The following is a 19,743-nucleotide window of genomic DNA, read 5'->3' on the forward strand; positions in this document are numbered from 1 at the left end:
CAAGCCATAATAACTATGGTGTTTTTGTGATGCTGAGTTTGCATGCATGGAAGCATCTGCTCCACAAAATTATTGTGAAAGTGAAGGTAGCAAGTAAATAATTTAGTCAATTTTTGTTACAGAGCTGTTAATTAAGTAATCAATTTATAATACAATTATAATAAGCTTTAGATTATGAAATTAATTACATAAAATCAATTACAAAAGATTCTCTATCATTTTCCTTCATTTTCTTTTTCTTTCTTGCTGTCCAAACACTTTTGTATGACTTAATTTCAAATTTATTATATTTACAAGTGAAATGGGTTTTTCTTTTATTATTTAATAGGTTAATAAATTTTAAGAATTAGGATACATTACTATCAAGTTGTTCTAATTTGTTAAATTTAACTATTTAGTCCATTTTTTTAAACTCAATTAAAATATTTTTATATTTTATAAAATTAAACTCTTTAATTCTTCTTGAATATTTATATTGTTTATTTCCTGAAATTTTAATTATTTATATTATTTAATCTCTATAATTTTGATCAAGTTTGAAATAAGGTGATTAACGTTTTTCATTGATGGAAATCTTAGAATACTAAAGTTTGATTTATCATAATACAGGTACACTGTAATTAAGTTTTAAAAAAATAAGGATTAAATAATTAATTTTGACAAAATATAAGAATCTGATTATAGCTTATCCTAAGAATTATTATTGCATATGAAATAGTCCTTCCTCTCCAATCACCGCCTTAGACATCAGCATCAAGAACTATTTATCGACACAAATTGCTATAGGACAGACTAAGCTGACATGCATATCATTGTCTTATTACATGCAGTAACTGCCCTGCCACGCCATTAATAATGATCAATTTATTTTCTTTGGTGGGTGTTTTTATTTTGTCGCTTCTCCTGAATTCTTGGAGTTAAATGAACAAGTTATGATTCTGAACCGACCATTGACCATGTCGAGTTCGATGCCCTGAATTCATAAGGTTTTTGGGTTGAAACAACTAAATAAATCCCAAAAATAAAGAAAATTTCCAAAATTTTCTTCTATTACTGCTATAAAATTTACCAATATTTACAGCGATGAAACATTCAAAGCCCATTTACATGATAAAATTGAATGGTAGCCTAACTACTTCAATTGAACTATGCATGTCAAATGATGTGATAATTAGAATGGCAATGGATTCTGTTGTACGATGCTATCTACACTAATCAGTTAAGCTTGGAGGAGTATATTTACACTCTGACTTCAACCACATCGCCGTCTTTGAGCTCAGTATTTGGTAATACAAGCTGACCATTCACCAAAACCAGCTTGCCTTCGAGTCCTACTCTTCTAGCAGCATCTGCAGCAGTGCTACCAGTCCTTAATCTCATTATCTCACCATGGGGCCAACAAATGATTACCACTTCACCAAGAACAATAGAATCTGCATTACAGTGCCACTTTCTAACGTACTTCGGTTGTCCAAGACTTGCTTCAGAGCGTAGCTGCTCTTCCCATCGAAGCATTGTCCTCAATAGTCGGATCTAAAATGTGAAATAGAAATCAGTCATCCATACACCTCATAGGTACATATAGAACTATCAAATGAGTATCTGCAGGTATGCAAGCACATGTCCAGGCATGTTATACGTGCATTTGGTAATTTACTTCGGCAGCACTTAATAAAATTGCAGAATAAGATTGAATCTGCCAGGCACCTGAATCTGGCTTAGAATGGAATCAACAGAAAATAGGTGGATGAATTGACAAGGATACATGATAAATTGACAAGGATACATGACCATTTTTATGCTGGAATTATGACTACCAACACCTGAATGGCTTTCATCATAATCAGGGCCCATGTAGAACATCTCATACATGTAGGCAACCATGCAATTCCAAGTCAGGCATAAAATAACCAATGAAGAATTAACATGTCCTTTGATTCGCACATGCACACACACACACACACACACACACACACTATGACCAAAAGATAACATGATGAGAAGGAGCTAACCAATAGTCTTTGATCATCATTATGTTTGACAAGTTCCCATTAACTATCAATCAACATAATAAAAATCAGAAAGACAAGATCAATTCATATTAATCTTGCTCAAGTCATGCTAACTAATAGAAATTATCACACTAGAATGCTACTCAGGCAGGCAGCAAGTGAGTGTCAAGACAAATATAGAATAATTTAATAAAATTCCACCAGCTTGTAATCAACAGGATGAGCTTAAAAAAACAACATGATTGCATACTGACCTTATTGTTGATGCTAGCCTCAATAGAATTGGAAGCAACAGAAACTAAGGTTGGCCTGGATTCAACAGAATCAACAGGTTTGCCCTCAAAAACAGCAGCTACAACTGCCCAATATTCAGATTCTTCTTGCTTTGTCAAGTCAATAACCTGAATGAAGGTTGGTAACAGGCGCTCAAATTGATCTTGCTGCATGGCAACGTATACATTGAGTGAATTTCTTGAGGAAGTTCTTTAAGAGCATTATTTCCTAAATGCTTATATAGACTCGATTGATGTTTAAATATACCAACCAGATTTAAACTGTAAAATGCTAAAAAAAGCTAAAATTGGCTCAGACAAAGGACAGTGTAATAGAGATAAAAGTGAGAATTTTAGATCAAGACCATCATGTGCAAGGCAAACCTTAATACCATGTTTATCCAAGTTTTAAACTTTCCCTGCTATTATAAATTTGCTATATTCCATTTTTAGGTTATGCTCAAGTCTTCAAGACATGTAAAAGGAGACAATGGTGGTACCGGCTGACAAGGGAAACTGAAGTACAACTATATGAGATGAGTTCTGTCACTATGGTCCCTTTCCCTTTTCCTATAATTTTCATTACAAACTCAATAGTTCTGACGGGCATTACATGGAGATGAGCCTATGAATATTTCATAAACATTTGAAATTGAGAAATGTAATTATGATCCATACTAATAAATAAAGGATATTATCATAACTCATCCCATCATTATGTTAACAAACAATATTCCAAATTACTTTCTAAAACTTTTCACACTAGAATACCAATAAATGATACTAGCATAGTTGCAGCAGTTTTTGATGATATACCAACAGCTGACAGCCCGTTGTCAATAATTGGATGAATATAATTGCATTCAGAGCAGCAAATACTGGAGGAATTGAAAACAATGCTAAGTGAGGACAAGAAAAATTACAACAATCGACTATCCGATGGGCTCCCAAGTATGAAGAAGAAATATTTATGGTGGCTGTTTAAGAAAAACACTCATTTCTTTTTTCACAGAATACTAATAGTAGCACGTGAAGATAAATGAAAAGAAAATAAATATGAAGATTGTAAACATGATAAAAAAAAAAAAAACAGGATAGCAATAGAATGTTTCATTTTAATGCATTTAGATTATAGTTGAGGAAAATGCACATCACCAACTTTGGCTTTATGCACTATTGCATGCATGCTTCAAGTTAAAGGATTCTACACATTCTTGAACTTCTATTATATTTTTTCTTTTATTCCCAGAAAAGAAATTTCATGGACTTAAATTCTCTCTACTTATGTAAAGATCCAAACACTGGCACTATATCTTTACAGGAATACCCAGACAACTTGTGAATATGATCACAAATTTGAACTCCATACTCAAATCTTCTTATCAGGTTTGAAATAGACATACCTTATGGTACATACCATCTCGACAAAGCGTATACCTCTCAAGGCAAGTACACCAGTCCCCATGTCCTGGCTCAAACCACCACTCATCTGAGACCTGGACGTCAAGGTGGCAGCAGAACAAGCAACGTTATCACAGGTGGAATTTGTCATTATATAGATTTATCTATTAGAGACTTAGGGTTAAATTAGTTCTAAATTTTGGATTTTATATCAAGAGCTCTACTGTATTTTGTGCTCAGGGATATCTGTCATTTCGATAAATTCCTATGTATTGTGCGTATGTTATCCATTTGAATCAAATCTATTTTTCCTTGGAGTTTCAAAGCGTTTTAGGTTTATTCTCCTTCCATTTAAGTTGCCTTCCAGTGTTCATGAAGTAATTCCCATACTAGGAATTTTAATCCTCGCAAGATGAAGCAAAGCATTCAAAGTCTATATCTGAACATGCATATTCAGTATAATTTCCTGTGTCTTGTCCAGCTCATTTCATTTCTCTTCATGAACAACAATTTTCTGTTTCACTATGAAGAACCGCAATATGAATTTTAAACAGTACAAAATCTCCACAGATGTTTAAGATTTCTAAATCTCTATGTTAAAATTCGCTTCAATTTACTAGACCAAATAATTAAAAAACAAAAAAAAAGGGCAAAGCAACTTAACCTTTTTGTACAATCTTGCATAAGCTTCCCACCGCTTTATTTGGAAAGAAGATCTTCTGTCAGCTACTGCTTCAGAAGCCGCCAGTCCAAAACTCACAGCAACTAGCAATTCTCTTCCATCCTTATCTACTCTGAAATCCAACTTTCATGTAAAAGCTTGTGAATTCAAAGTTCACTGTGATTAGCAAACACAATAAACATGAAGTTACAGTTTACCTGATTATAACAGCAGCAAGTAACTGACTTCCTTCAACTCTAAGGACTGGATGACCCACTTTCAGGGATCTGTATTTCTGAAACTGATCATCTTCTATGGAATTATGATCCTCAATTTCTTTGGAGAGAAAGGAAGATGCTTCAGTTTCAGAGTCATCCAAAGTATTTACAGAAGGCAACCTGTTTCCAGTTTCTTTATAAAGCCAATGTGCTGCAAGTCCGTGCTCAGCATACTCGTGCATTTTCTTGAAAAGATAAAGTGACAGTGTAGTTGTATGAGCTAAATCAAGAAACCATAACAACTAACTCTGGGATCAAACAAAAATAGAGAAGTTTGGTACCTGTGTTCTTATCTGAACTTCCAAAGGTGCACAATCGGGACCTTTTACTGCTGTGTGCAGAGACTGCATTGGGTGAAAGGAAGCTTTGTTTTAAACTCACTCAAAATATATGTTGTAAGAGTACATAATATTACAAAATTCCAGCAATATCAACATAAAAAATCAAATCCACATCAATTTAAAAATAAATCACAACAAGAGTTGTGAAGAAAATATTGTAGTAACTAGTAAGACTGAGACCAGAAAGATAAATCGGAACTCCTTTCATCATTGTCACAAAGAATAACAACTAATAGTCCTCTCTACAGCAGCAATTTTTCCTTACATCAGAGATGAAATGTTGACTCCTATATGTATGGTCGCATCCATCTCTTAAGCAGAAATGTTTGATGACTATAGATAGAACGATTGATGGTTTTAAAAGATAGAAAGCAAAACTATCAGGAAATATAGCCATTTTAAGTCTTAAAAACAAAGATTCAGGAGAGATCTGGCACAAAATAATTTGCCCTCTAGCAGCCAGTGAAACTAGACATAAGAAACTCTAATATATCATATGCCTCTCTGCAAGAAAATAGCATGCTCAAATGCAAGTGGAGCACCCACTTATCTAGATAAACATTTAAGAGGGAACTAGGTGACTTATGGAGTTTCCTTTCATAGAGAAACATCAGGTTGAAACATTACCTGATATCCACTGGGTTTTGGGTTAACAATGTAATCATCAAATTCACCATCAATGGGGGTCCACAGCCTGCACAGGAAAGTAAAAATGTGATGCAATATTTAGTGACAAACAGTATAGTTGAGGAAGTGTAGAAAACGTGCATTATGTAATATTTAAAAATACACCAAGATATTCAACTGATATTTATTGATGCATGGTCCATGGGCTAGGACAGTATTCACAAAGCTAATGCAAATAAAATTTGCAAAGGCCTATTTAGATGCCCAAGCCAGATATCATTGTAGCTATAATCAGAAAGTGGTGAAATACAGTTGGCAATAGATAGCTTACAATGACTACTAAAAAGAAAATCTAACTGCAACATGGTATGGGTAAACAAGTAAATATACCTATGCAGTATGTCAAGAAGACTGTAACAACACTGAATTGCTGGTCCATTTAAAGTTCCATTCTTGTCTCCTACAACTACCCTCAGTGCACGAGCATCATATACTTTATCGATGCCAACATCTTTCCGCTTCATCTACAGATAGTAAAGACAAAAATGTCTCCAATTGATGGCAAAAATAAGATCATAATGGGTTTTTTTAAAAAAACTTGAGCAGTGATTATGGTTCAGTATAACTGAACTAGCAGCAAAGGCAAAGTAGGCTAGCACTACTTTTTAAGCAACTGTAGATCAAAAAGAAAAACCCTCTAGGCACAATCCTGTTAACAAAAATTCAACTTATATGAAAAAATAATTACATCTTTTTACATGCCTTGTTGATTAAATCAAATCAAAAACTTTAGTAATACCTTACTGTAGATACTAAACAAGCTTTTTAGTCGACTAGATAACGTCACTTCCATCCCTGGAACATAACTGCAAGCATGAGAGAGAGAGAGAGAGAGAGAGAGAGAGAGAGAGAGAGAGAGAGAGAGAGAGAGCATCCATTAGAAATGGAAAAACTAATGATTATTGTTCAATACACATAACATTGAATTGAGAATAGAACTGATAAATGATGTTATTTATTTGTTTTCTTTGGGAAATATGGGCAGCAGATGTCAACGGGAGAAGCAAAACTTACGAAGTAGATATAAATAGCTCCCTCTCAAGTGCTTCCTCACAAGCAATAAGAGATGCTAGAGCAATTCCTGCATCTTGAACAACCTTTGGTCTTTTTTGAGTCTCTGATGTTTTTCCAAGATTGTTAAGAAATATGGCCCCTCTTTTCCGATCCAACAATATATCAAAAGGTATTACTGCCTCCAAAAGATCCTGTATATGCAGAATAAATTTAAAAGAATAACTTAAGATATGGGCGTTTTCCCAGGTCTTTAAAATAATAATTTTGGTGTGTAACACAAAAATGCAGAGTTCAATTGAATATCATTGCTGCTGGCCAAAAACCCTTCAAAACAATTATATTGGTGTCAAAGCAAATAATATGTCACAACATTAGTGTATGTATATCATTAAAATAGCCTTTTTAGCTTTGTCCCTCCCTCTTCTTTTTCTCCTTCCTTTCGTTTGTTTGTGTGTGTGTGTTTATGGGGGTGGAGGAGAGCTGGAAAATACCTTCATTCTTGAGATATCTTCATTGAAACCCAAAGAATCTTCATTATCAGAAGTCAAATTTTTCTCATCCAAAGGTGGCGAGCCAGATTTGTTAGATGTTCTTCTTGGACATCCAGCTCTGCTGCTAGAGCTCCACATGGAAGCCAGATCGGCCCGCATCTTCCGAAACAATTGAGGCTGCATGTCGTTTGTGATTAGTTATGCTAAATAAAGAAAAAGAAAATTACTCACTGAATTCACTTTCCCCACATAGGTCTATAATAGATACTTCATTCTATCCAAATCCTATTGTCAAAAATTTTAGTAATCTAGAATACAATAATGAACAAGCTATCAAATTGCTGGTACAATTTCAAAAGGCTCCAAAACCCATCTCTTGCAACCATTGTTTTGGATTCAAACAACACTTGCTAGGGACAAAAGTACATCCAATTCATATCTGATACATTTTGACAGAAAATAGTAGTCAACAAATTATATCAAGGTGTGGATTTACCACCATGCAAGTCCTTGAACATTCAAGGACTACAACAATGTTAGAATCAAACTATAGCTGTTAAAGATAAGTTTAGATCATAGTTACATGGCAGGAAAGTCAGCTGAGCTCACAAGGTTGTTAAACAGTTAGTTGTAACTTGTAACTGTCATTGTGCTAGCTAATGAGTAGAGTGAGCTGCATTTAAGAGAAAGAATTGCAGGCTTTCATTTCAGGTAAATACAATCAAGATTCTCTCTTGAAACTTCTATTCTCCTTTCTATCTCTCTCTTCTCTATTTTCCTCATCTCTTTTTTCTGTTTTTCTCTCTTTCTCTCATTTTCCTTTCCCTTTTTCTTATTCCAAACTTCATGTTTAAGTCATGAGCTTAGGACATTGAAAAAAACAAAGATGCTTAATTTCTAAACAAGTTAGGCTTTACATTAATTCATTAAAATTTCTCAAAATTTGAGTAATATCCAATTCAGGTGCCTTCGGCCATTCGTACTATGTAATTAGATCTTCGGCCATCACCCATTAAAATATACATTGTTTTACAGTTGTTGATTTAAAAGAAAATTAAGAAAAGAAGAAAAAGTGCAAAGTCAATAGGGTGAAAAATGCACAATAAATACGTGGCACAATTTTGCTCAGCACACATGGTTTCTAAAATAATTAACTAAAATTTGTCTTTAAATTATGTCATTTTCCTGGAGAATTATTAACAACAGTACTTAAAAGATTCTGCTTGCAAATTATTCTACAAATGCATTAAGCTTATCACAAATTTAACAAATTGCTGCACAATCAAAATAATTATAAGCCACACCTGAAGAACTGCAAAGCATAAATCTTCTAGTTCAGCTTTCAATGCCCACAAACCCAATCTGGAAGCAAGTGAGCACCAAATAAGTAAGGTCTCCTGTGCAACAGCTTGAGCCTTCAGTGGTGGCAGAGCATAACTACAACAGAAAAAAAAAAAAAATCATCTAGGATTGTGATCATCAAAATAAGTCTCTAAACTGGAAATTTTAGTCTGGTCACAGTTGATACTTCACATGGTAAACATCACAGGGTTTATTCTGTCAGACTTTTAAGTAACATCAAGCAAACCATCATGTCAAATGAACATAGATAAAAGAAGAAAGATTCAGATTAAAAAAGAAAAATCCTAAATAGGAAAAGAGCAGTGTTTCCAGAACATGAAATCAAATAAAGGAAAAAGACAGACCACCCTTAAATAGGAATAAAGTGCCGATATCAATGGAAGTTAAAGTCCTTACATGGTCCTCATGTTGTGAAGACGGTCTGCAAGCTTGATGAGCACCACTCGTGGATCGTCAACCATGCCCAACAGCATAACTCGTAAATTATTTGCCTAAAGAAAATAACAACAATATTACAAGAGTTGAGAAACTAACTATTGAAGGAATCGTAATCAACTCCTGGATATAATTTATTAAGTGAAGAAATATTCAAATCATAGGCTTTACATATTGACAAAATGCTTTGTTGAGCACTTTAAACTCATTGGTAGAGATCAAATGTAAGTCATTCATTTTCTGTAACATTAGTATCCCCAGTGTCTTCTTTTTTATGAAAATACAGTTGTGGTAAAAGTTTACGAAAAGAAAAAAAAAATTCCAATTTCTACTATTATGGAACAGTTTTGTGCCATCATCAGGCAAATTTTAAGTTCCATACCTCTTCCTGACCAAGGGTACTCTGGTTCACATTTATCCTGCGATGTCTCCGTAGCAGCTGCAATGTAAAATATTAAATTAAGGAAGAACAGCAGTAGAAAAATATTGAGTACCATCAGATCAGAGAAAGCATATCTAGAAATTACAAGCACATGAACTAAAACACAAGTAAACAACGTAATAATCAAATAGGCTCAAGGACACCAGAGAGAGTTTAACAAAGACATCAAGGTAGCAGGAGAACCAGACTAGGAAAATGTCTTAGAATTTTTAGCTTTAAGCTGTCAACTTCAATCAAACCATGAGCATTATAGTTTTTCTGCTCTAGCGATGATGCAGGGGAGAAAAAAACCTATATAAATAGTTATTTAATTTCGTAATGAGAAAAACAATTTTACCATCTTTAACAGGGGCAAAAAGTGCAAGTGCTACAAAAACAGCCTTGTAAGAAATATCAGACCTTGCTTCTAACAATTTGCCAGAAAAAGTCCTATTTTCCAACAACTACTAAAAAAGTTAATGGGGGAAAAATGGTATCTCCCACATGATATTTCCAAAGAAAGGTAAATTATTGAAAGAAAAATAGACGTGATTTTCTCAGAGCCAATCTCTACCCAGCAAGTAAAATGGCTTGTAAACTGCTTAAATTTCTCAAATCAATTCATATAAAGACCTATCTCCGTTTTTCACATTATTAGTTCATACCAATCCTAAAATGTGCATTCCTAAGAGTCAAGAATACTACAAAGAATATCAACACTAAAGTAAACAAGAAGGTAGCCCCCATATCTAAAAAGGGAAAAAATTCATTGCGATTTAAAACTTATTAGGAAAAAAAAGAAGAAGAGAAGGGAGAGTGTCTGAGAGCCCATAGCATAGCAAACTATTACCTGATTTATATAACTTAATCTGGAAACACCAGCTACCAATTTTGCCACATCTTCGCCAAACTCTTCTTCTATACTATTTAAACTTTGATATGTATCATCCACCACATCATGAAGAATCCCAGCCACAACCGTATCAACAGCCTACAGTAGAATTTATGATATCAATGAGGGACAAATTGGCAGGGGAAAGAAAATGCTTGAACAATGTATGCGTGTGTGTGTTGACAGGGTGAACCACTCTTCTTGACTAGAAAAGTAATAGTGGAAGTTTAAATCATATAAATTGCTACTAAAACTGCATACCCTTTTGCCAGTTGAAGGAACCAGCATTGCTAGGATTCTTCCTGTGTGGATACAATGAGTCAAATAAGGGTCTCCTGTTTTCCGAAATTGCCCATGGTGAGCCTTTTTAGCAAAAGTAATAGCCTTTTGCACCTGCCTTCACAGATTAAAACATTTAAGTAGCAGCAGATGAAAAATTCACATATCCATATTACAGTACAAGCAGGCAGAGATGGTAAACCTTTGAATCGCTAAATATAGGATACCCAGTCACATCGACTCCATCCACAATAAAAGAACCTGGTTGTTCGTCCACTTTAGGCCATAAAAAATCAACCTTAGTGGAAAGGCAAGCACCAGAGGCAATAGCGACGGCGGTGACAGCGACCTGCGTAATCGCAGACGTAACAGCGCCATGGAGGGAGCCGGAACCGGAGGAGGCGGCAGCGGCGGCGGCGATGATGTTACCGGAGGTGAATACGGAGGAGAGGGAGGAGGAGACAGCGAATTTGGGGACAATCTGGTGGAGAAGGCAGCGGAATTTGTAGGAATTATGAGATGTATTGCGGAAATAGAAGGGGTGGAAATGAAATATTTGAAGAAAAGGAGAGGTTTTCTGGGCAAACATATCGGAGGATCGGGTATGGCATGGAGATGGAGAGGAAGAGGAAGAGAAGCGCATTGAAATTAAGAAATGATTTTTTGTTGGTTGGTTGGTTGGGGTTCGTTAGAGGTGCCTTATTAAGAAAAAAAAAAAAAAAAAAAAGAAAAAATCTAAAAAACAAATTTTATTTCTGCAAAGGTCAGTGCTTTATTAAGAAAAAAAAAGAAAAAAATGAAAAAATTCTAGGAAATATTTTTGAAAATTTGTATGGAGAGAGTGTGGTGGGATTTTTACTTTTGGGATGGTAAGTGAAAAATAACTCTTTATTTTCATTTTTTAAAAATTATCTATAATTTATTTATTTATAATAATATTTTATTTTTCATAATTAAAACTTAGTTATAATAAAATATATTGAAAAAATAAATTTTTTTATAAGAGAAAATAGTAAAAAAATTTAGAATTGATTTCAAATTTAAAAATAATAAATATGTTAGTCTAAATATATAAATATGAAATTTGTGGTGACAGTTACAAGGCTTTCTTGCAAATATCTGAGAGTTTAATCAATTAATCAGAGAATAAATGAGTTAACTTTTGGGACGCACCATGAATTCACGGCCAAAATCGAGTGCTGAAGACTGAAAAGAAGGATTGCTCTTGTTGAGAGTCGAACTCAAGACCTCCCGCTTACTAAACGGGTGCTCTAACCAACTGAGCTACAAGAACTTGGTTGGAAGCGGTGTCTAATAGTATGGAGCAAACACAAACAGTAACGCGAATCTGGCAATGGGATTTACCGTTATTTTTTTTAAGTTATTTATTGTTAAGAATGTATTAAAAATTAATTTATAAACAATTTTATAAATTGATTTTCTTTTAATATTTAAATTTTATTTTTTTTAAGATATTTTTTAATTTTTAAATTATAATCTTAAATGGAGCCTAATAAATAAAAGTAAACTACTCAAAAGAGCAGAGAGAGGGAGGGGAGATAATTATTTTATTAACGCATTGGCCTTTGAGTCCAATCTAAACCCATGAGTTGGAATTACTCAACCAATATACAAGTCTAATAGATATGTGAGATTTCATTTCACACACCCTTTATGTTTGTGTTTCGATTCTATATCGCTAAAGAATAATCTGGATAAAAAGTTTATAAATACCTAAACGGCTTTTCTTTATAAGCCAGTTTTCAAGGATTAATTCCACTTAGATGACCTATTCTCACACTTAGATCACCTATTCTCATATGATGTAACCTTAACGACTCTTCATGCTTAAGGCGACCAGCGCCTGTTGTGTAATGAATTTCTTATTAAATTCCAAATATAAATACATGCTTGCCGTTCTAATCCGATTTTGAACCTGAATTGACGATTTCAATTCAATGCTCAGGAAGGAAGATTGAAATCAGCCCTCAGAGTTTTCTCCATTTTGATTTTAATTAAATTCAACTTTTTTTTCTTAACAAGAAAAAATCCAACTCGACTCGAAACTGAATCGACCAATCTGTCAGCCTGTGCTTAGTCCTCATCCCACGATGCTAAACTGAGAAACATTCTTTCTTTGTGTAATTTTTGTACAAAGATCCTTTAGATGATAAACATCATGGAAGTATTTTCAATATGTAAATCATTCCAAAACAAAACAAGATTCACGCAATAATATAAAAGAGGAGAAAAACCAAGTTAACAAATAACAATCATTTAACCTTGTATGTAAAGGGACGTCTTAACATCTATAGATTCCCAGTTCCCAATTCAACTTTCAATGAAAGGGCCTCATCAGCATCTAAATTTACATTGTTGGAAGTCGCATGTAAGTACCCAGTAGGACCAAAGGTATGAACCCTAATAAAATCCTTTTGTTTTAGACAACCCACAAAAATTTGATTACAGTTCAGGACTTCCATGGCCAACACTCTGCCTTCATCTACACGAACATCAAGTCTTCGAGTAAACCTGCAAAAATAAGTTGAAGTTAAAGCCACAATATCAACAGTATGCTACTTTATGATGGCATAAAGGAATATGCCATTAACCTGGAATATTAGAATGATGAGGTGCCCGCTGAAGAATATCCAGCAGCTCTCATTTCTTTCAAAGTTGAAGCTAACCAATCCAAGCCCTCGTACAGGCCGTCTCCCCTCAGCGCACAAGTCCCTTGTATGTGCCATTTTCTGTTCTTGAGTTCAAAAAGGCCTAATCCTTCACATACTTCCATTGGCGTCATTGCTCCTTTCTTAACAACAGAAACAGACACTAATATATAAATTTGAAGCTTTGCATGTTTTATTTATGCAAGCAGCAAATGCAAATGCATATGCAATTCACTCCACTCAGCCAAGTTGGCAGCACGCTAATGACAGATCTAATAAAATGAAGGTTATGAAATATCATTTCACTATATCAGATAAAACTACACACTAGGGCTGTCTTTCCCAGACACGTGAAGGCAATAGAAACAAACAAACAAACAAGCAGACACCACAGTATATAAGCATGCATGTCTACTTCACCCTTTTCATATAACTGTCAACTTCTTCTTCCCTTTTTTTTTGCATTCTTTATTATTTATTTCATCTATACTTATGCAACTCTAAATATCTTAGCCCATTAATAATTCTGATATTGATGTTGATAAAATGTGGATAACCAAGAAGCTTAACCATTGCAAACCACTAGGAAAGCAGTTGAATTAACCATGTTGGGAATTTACTAGCAATACTTAATGGAAAAATAAGCATCACAAATTTTGAAATCCATGCCTAAGCAATCCTTTTTCCGCTTCCAGGGCGATGTGGAGACAACTTTGCATATCCATCAGAGGAAAGGCAATCTGGATACCTTCATGGATGTTAAAATTGTTCAAAATTAACATGGTCGAAACGCAGAAAACAAGACCTTCAAATTTCATTTATGTCAAATGCTTACTATTCCTGTGAAATAAATATTGGAAATAACCAATTCAAGTAATTTTGGGTCTCTTCAGATTATCTTCAGCTTCCTAATTTTACAGATAAAAATCAATAATAAATGGAACATGTAAATTGTTAAGATGATAAAGCCAATAAAATGAGAACAAAGGCCAAAAGACAAAGGATAATGTTGAAGAATGAATCAAATCCAGGAAAAGATGCAACAGAGCTACATGACACCCTGGCCATTGCCATTGTCATCCTTGCTACTGTATTGCCCCCAAAACAGCCATCACAAGGATCAGTAATCCATAACAGTGCTATAACCATCAGCACCACTGCCACTGCCTTAAAAGTTAAAATAATTAATGCAATGTCCACAAGCATAACAAGAAAACCACTTCTACTCGCACTGCATGAGATGAAGATATCAGCACCACCATCATCACAATGTCCAATTCCTCCAATGCCTATGCCTTGTTGCACCATGACAAGGCCCAGATAGAGTTCTTATGTAAATTTGTAATTGTCAGATACAGAAATCTATCAAGCTTTTGTCTCAAAAGAATTGTTAAAATGCATTCCTATTTTCAGTGAAGTACAATAGGAAAATACTGAGAAAGGAGGGAGGGGAGTAGGAACACATAACAGGCCCTAAGAAAACTAACTACTAGCTCAGGCTTTCTTTCCTTCTTCATCATCCCACCTATCCTTCACTTTTAAGAAAGATCTCAAGGACGTACAAGACATGAGAAAAGACTTGCTTCAAGATTAAAAGGCTAGTAGGATAAATCAGCTCTAACCCTGTCAGTCATTCACTCGTCTTTCAAATTGCTTTCTATTTAGCCTTTCCATTTTTGAAAACTTGGAAAATTCAATGCCATGCAATTTCAATGAACCTTACAGTATGTTATCCAAAAGAAAATAACTAGGTATGTTGGGACATGAAGATCAAAGCCAAGTAAGCAAGTATGGGAATACCTTCATTTTGCATTTAGGTGCAATTTATGGAGTCACAAAACAAGAAAGCTAATCTAGTAGCAAAATATATTAATGAAGTGCCCAGGTCGTTCAGATTTCAGACTAATTATGGTTTCCACATACATATGTAACCCCCACAGGCTATGCTCCAATCCAATTTTCTAGATGTAGACTAGTTACAAAGTGCCCAAAGATCATGTCAAATACTAAGTTCAATAAGCAGCACTGATTCTAACCAAAAAGCCCTCATTGTAGTCGTCCTCATTTTCTAATGCTACTTTCAAGGCATCAAAACTGTATTTTGTTTTTTCTTTGAAAAAAAAAAGGCTACTTGCATACCTTTGGCATCCTAATTGAGGAAGACAGTAAGTTGTGATCCATAGTGCTACGAATTGTCTAGCCTCCAATGTTCTAAATAAGAACAAGATTCATACAAGATGAATTAAGTGTTCCCAGTAAATGTTTAGGGGCTAGTGACAACCACTATTATGTGTGATAAAGGGGTAGCACAGTGCCTCCCCAAGTCCCTATGAGAATTGTTATATTGCGAATATTGCTCTGAATTTAATAATATGCATTGAATGAACTTAAGTATTATCCAAATTATTGTGACAATATGAGGTTGTTGAGGCTTACTAAACTTACCTAAGTTCTAGTGTCGGTCCAATTCCGTAATCAGGTCATGACAACTATTTAAGACATAATATTACTTCTTACAGTACTTCTTTTCTGTGCTCAATCTCTCATTTTGAAAATGAGGATGTATGTCTACTGCCTAGAATCACCAAATATCAAATTTTCTGACATAGCTAATTCACATATTTAGAAATGACGATGCAGAGGCAATCAATTTAATTGTGTTCACCCCTAGAAAGAAGTAAGAGCACCAATTCATGACCTACAGCACACATGGAATTTACCAATTGAACATTGCATTGTTTTCGTTTAAAATCTAAGGAAAATGGACTGAGATCACATATTCAACAGACTACAGCATGAACCAACAAAGAAAAGGTTAGCCATAATAATTAATTGCTGCTATTCAAAATACATGTTTTTTTTTTCTTCCCATGTTTTTTAATTTTAAGTTGTGAATTTCTGCATCATCCCCAATCCCTAAGGTGAGAGTCCCATTCAGTTTATTGTTCCATTTTTTGGAAGACTGCTTGGTCAGATACTTTGTATTTTCACCAGACACCAACTTGCATGTTGCTGTTCCCATTACCACCACAAGCATATAAACATTTTAGTGGTATTGTTTAAGAAGTCTGCTTGTTTAGTGAATTTTATAATGCATGTGCAAAGAAGCCAATAACATACCATGTCCTGTTTGTTGGCAAATACCAGGATGACACTGTTGAGCATAAATGGATCTTTGATGATGGCCTGAAAGAAAATATGACAGTCAACTTAGAAATTTTTTTTTGACAAAAATATAGTACATTCAGCATACCTTGCTGAATATACAACCTGAAACTCTGCTTTTGCTTTTCCAATTCTCTCACGGTCCAAGGAATCAACAACGTAGATCTGCATAAACAGATTAACTACAGTATCAAAAAAAATATATATATGATGGCAAAATTGACCCCTTTCAACTTTGACACAAAGCTCACATGTCATCACTACAAAAGACTAAAGCAAACAGAAAAAGTAAATTTCAAAATAAAGCCAAAGCTGTAAAAACTATAATTTAGCACAATAGGAAAAAGGAAAATAATTATTACCAGTCCATCTGTATTATTAAAATAATGCCTCCAGAGTGGCCTTAATTTCTCTTGTCCACCAACATCCCAAACAGTGAACATCACATTCTTATACTGAACTTTCTCCACATTGAACCCTACAGCACATAAGGAGAATTTATAGTCAGAACTCAGAAGATCAATGGATGGGTCCACATTAAGATCTAGGATCCACCATTTTTATATTCAGATAGATTACAAACGAATAAACAAATAAATGAAAAAAAAAAGGAAGGCATAATTTAACTGGTAACAAATTGAGAAAGAACAAACGAATCTATTAGAAAAGCTAATGAAGAAACTCAATACCTATTATTTTCAAGAAATTTGAATGTTTGATTCAATGCAAAGGACACATTGCCAAATAGTAGCCATTTTTCTTAGTTTTTTTATAATGGAATTATGAGTATTTTCATTTTTTTGGAAGGCCCGTGCACCTGTTTTTTGCTCTTTTTACAGTACCTTAGGTACTGTTCACAGCTCCAAGTACAGTCCCAATTTCTCTTATTTTCTCTCTCCAATAAAATCTAATTCAAACTCTTTCCCCTAAAATCCTTCCTTCAAATATTGACACCAAATCCCATCCATTGCTTGGGATTAGCCCCACCATAAAAGCATTAGTATGTCGGTTGCTTAACATATCCTACATCAACTATTTACTTGGTATGTATTAGTTTAAGAAAACACACGTCATCATGCAAATGCATGTTTCCTTACATGAATCTACTTCCACTATTGCTTTTCTCATTGGTGTACTAGATATAGACATATTAATACTTATATTTAAACTTTATATATTGAATAGGAAAGAGAGGGGAAAAAAGCAAAATAACCAAGGCTTCAAATGAATAGAAAAAAATAAAATAAAATTCAGTTTTCGGGAAAGTTGAATATAATATTTTTCTTTCTTTTGGAATGTATTATGCAAGCATATTCTTTGAACTAAACAATATGCGACCAAAAGCAAAAGATGACAATTGCACAATTTATGAGCCTCATACAATTATCCTCAAACCTACCAATTGTTGGGACAGTAGATAAAACTTCACCAATATGTAGCTTGTAAAGTATGGTTGTTTTACCAGCTGCATCCAGCCCTAGCATCACAACCTAGGCATGCTCCAAAGAAAATTACAAAATAAGAAAAAGAATCAAAGATATGCCTTTGATAAGATAAATAAATAAATAAATAAAATTGATTAGAGTAGAAAAAGAGAATTTGTACAGTCCACCGTAAATTTTTTTTTTTTTGGATAAAGGGTTAGTTGAGTTGATCCATTAAAATTTATTCCCTCATATTTCTAATTGGATGGGATGTAAATTTCTGATGTGCCCATGTTCACCAACATAGACATTTTATTTATGCATCTGGATATATACTTACCCATTAATTGAACACCAAAAATTTCACTCCCCATTGGTTCTAAATTTAAACCACTCAAGCCCAATACATATACACTAATCACCAAAACCCATGAATTTCAAAGCAAATTAACAACTAAAGCAACATCGGCAGTAGCAGCAGAGGAAAATTTTAGATAAATCAGAATAACCTCCATGATTAAACAAATAAATAAATTAACTCCTAACACATCCCATCTGCTAAACATAAAATCATCCATTCCTAAAGTATTATCGCGTTACAAGAACTCCTATACAAACTTATACAAATACTTTATAAGTACACTAGGAGAGAGAGAGATAGAGTGCAAGGGAGAGCGTACCCGCATCTCGGTGTTGCCAAAGAAGGTATCGAAGAGCTTACGAAAGACTTGACCCATTGCGTGGCGCCGCCTTCTGATTATGAATTTTGCAGGTTTCTGATTTTGGTCTTGGAATTTGGATTTTTGATCTCTCTAGTTACAATTTGATTCTAATAAAATTTTATAATCAGAAACGATTGGACAGTGCTCCTTTACTTTGATTAATATATTTTTGCAACTGAGACAGAGCAGGAAAGGAAGAGGAAGGAGAGATAGAAAAGGAGAGAGCGAGAGAGAGAGAGAGATGGCGTTTGCTTCACACGACTTTCCTCGGCGTGGAATTTTCATACTATTTTTTTATATTTTTTGTATCTCTGTCGATCTAAAATTTAAATGAGAATAAATTTATTAATTATTAAATATAATTTAATCCTATTAATATAATTTCTCATATAATTTACCATTAAAATTATTATTTCTCATTAATAATTAATTTTTAAAAAAATAATTATTTTATGAAAAAAATACTTTACAAAAAATTATATTTTTTAAAATAAAATAATTCAGTTTTACATAAAATAATAATAAAAATTGCCTGATTATAAATTATATAGAATAAATACTGTGCCGTGTATTTGTATTCTATCTTTGACAGAAAATTGGGTTTAGATAAAAAATCTGTAAAGAGAAAAATCCAAACAAGTTTAAATATGTTATCTATCCAAATTTAAAAGGTAATTAAAACTAAGAAAATTTGATTATTTTGTAATTTAGGAGTGAGTATTGTTTAATTTGAATTAAATAAATCGAATCGAATCACCTTAATTTGAAAATTTGATTCGATTGTTAAGATAACTCGATTTAGTTCGATTTTATATTTTATAATTTTTTGTTATGTCTGTCCGGTTAGATTTTAGAGAAAAAAAATTGATTAAATAGAATCAAATCGAATTACTTTTATATGGAATTTATGAATTATATGTAATTATATATATATATATATATATATATATATATATATATATATATATATATAAATTGTTTAATTTCGTTGATTAATTATTAGTAAGTTCAAACTAAAATCAAAATCAGACCAAATAATTTGAAAATTAAGTATAAATTAAAAAATTCATCTAAACTCAAAAATCGATCAGTTCAAACCAAAATAAAATAGTTTAACTCAATTTAATTTTTCATTCATTTCAATTTGATTCGATTTTAAAATATAATAATTCAATTTTAATAATTCGATTCGATTCGATTTGAACCAAATACTTTGC

The 19,743-nt window shown here is 33.5% G+C and overlaps 2 protein-coding genes and 1 non-coding gene across 4 annotated transcripts; all 3 read right to left on the reverse strand.

Annotated features, from left to right (window-relative positions):
* Positions 1-1,031: 1,031 nt before the first annotated feature.
* Positions 1,032-11,238, reverse strand: LOC110667680 (uncharacterized). Of its 2 annotated transcripts, XM_021828595.2 has the most exons (17): positions 10,749-11,237; positions 10,529-10,660; positions 10,226-10,366; positions 9,337-9,393; positions 8,916-9,010; positions 8,462-8,594; positions 7,158-7,334; positions 6,667-6,857; positions 6,392-6,458; positions 5,983-6,116; positions 5,593-5,659; positions 4,906-4,968; positions 4,565-4,809; positions 4,350-4,479; positions 3,688-3,780; positions 2,267-2,452; positions 1,032-1,533 (listed from the first exon to the last, which is right to left on the reverse strand). In XM_021828595.2, the coding sequence occupies exons 1-17, from the start codon at positions 11,187-11,189 to the stop codon at positions 1,240-1,242; spliced, it is 2,646 nt and encodes an 881-aa protein (XP_021684287.2). In that variant the 5' UTR covers positions 11,190-11,237; the 3' UTR covers positions 1,032-1,239. The 2 variants fall into 2 exon arrangements, with proteins under 2 accessions (XP_021684287.2, XP_021684288.2); XM_021828596.2 differs by lacking the exon at positions 3,688-3,780 and having other exon boundaries at positions 10,749-11,238.
* A 528-nt stretch (positions 11,239-11,766) lies between these two features.
* TRNAT-AGU (transfer RNA threonine (anticodon AGU)) lies at positions 11,767-11,840 on the reverse strand. The gene has a single exon. It is a non-coding gene; the product is annotated as a tRNA-Thr (tRNA).
* Positions 11,841-12,805: 965 nt separating this feature from the next.
* LOC110667679 (uncharacterized) lies at positions 12,806-18,790 on the reverse strand. Its single transcript, XM_021828593.2, has 7 exons — positions 18,485-18,790; positions 17,780-17,870; positions 16,743-16,858; positions 16,486-16,545; positions 16,336-16,401; positions 13,159-13,358; positions 12,806-13,078 (listed from the first exon to the last, which is right to left on the reverse strand). The coding sequence occupies exons 1-6, from the start codon at positions 18,539-18,541 to the stop codon at positions 13,167-13,169; spliced, it is 582 nt and encodes a 193-aa protein (XP_021684285.1). The 5' UTR covers positions 18,542-18,790; the 3' UTR covers positions 12,806-13,078; positions 13,159-13,166.
* Between the last annotated feature and the right edge of the window lie 953 nt (positions 18,791-19,743).

The sequence above is a fragment of the Hevea brasiliensis genome, chromosome 5, assembly GCF_030052815.1.
Source record: "Hevea brasiliensis isolate MT/VB/25A 57/8 chromosome 5, ASM3005281v1, whole genome shotgun sequence".
Taxonomy (NCBI): domain Eukaryota; kingdom Viridiplantae; phylum Streptophyta; class Magnoliopsida; order Malpighiales; family Euphorbiaceae; genus Hevea; species Hevea brasiliensis.

Coding starts and splice junctions, on each gene's coding strand:
- LOC110667680 (XM_021828595.2), bottom strand. CDS start 11,189: ATGCGCTTCTCTTCCTCTTCCTCTCCATCTCCATGCCATACCCGATCC. Junction 4,810..4,905: donor AAGTTCAGATAAGAACACAG/GTACCAAACTTC, acceptor TATCTTTTCAAG/AAAATGCACGAGTATGCTGA. Junction 3,781..4,349: donor ATGCAAGATTGTACAAAAAG/GTTAAGTTGCTT, acceptor CTTGACGTCCAG/GTCTCAGATGAGTGGTGGTT.
- LOC110667679 (XM_021828593.2), bottom strand. CDS start 18,541: ATGGGTCAAGTCTTTCGTAAGCTCTTCGATACCTTCTTTGGCAACACC. Junction 17,871..18,484: donor TTGGCAACACCGAGATGCGG/GTACGCTCTCCC, acceptor GAGCATGCCTAG/GTTGTGATGCTAGGGCTGGA. Junction 16,402..16,485: donor AAGCAAAAGCAGAGTTTCAG/GTTGTATATTCA, acceptor ATTTTCTTTCAG/GCCATCATCAAAGATCCATT.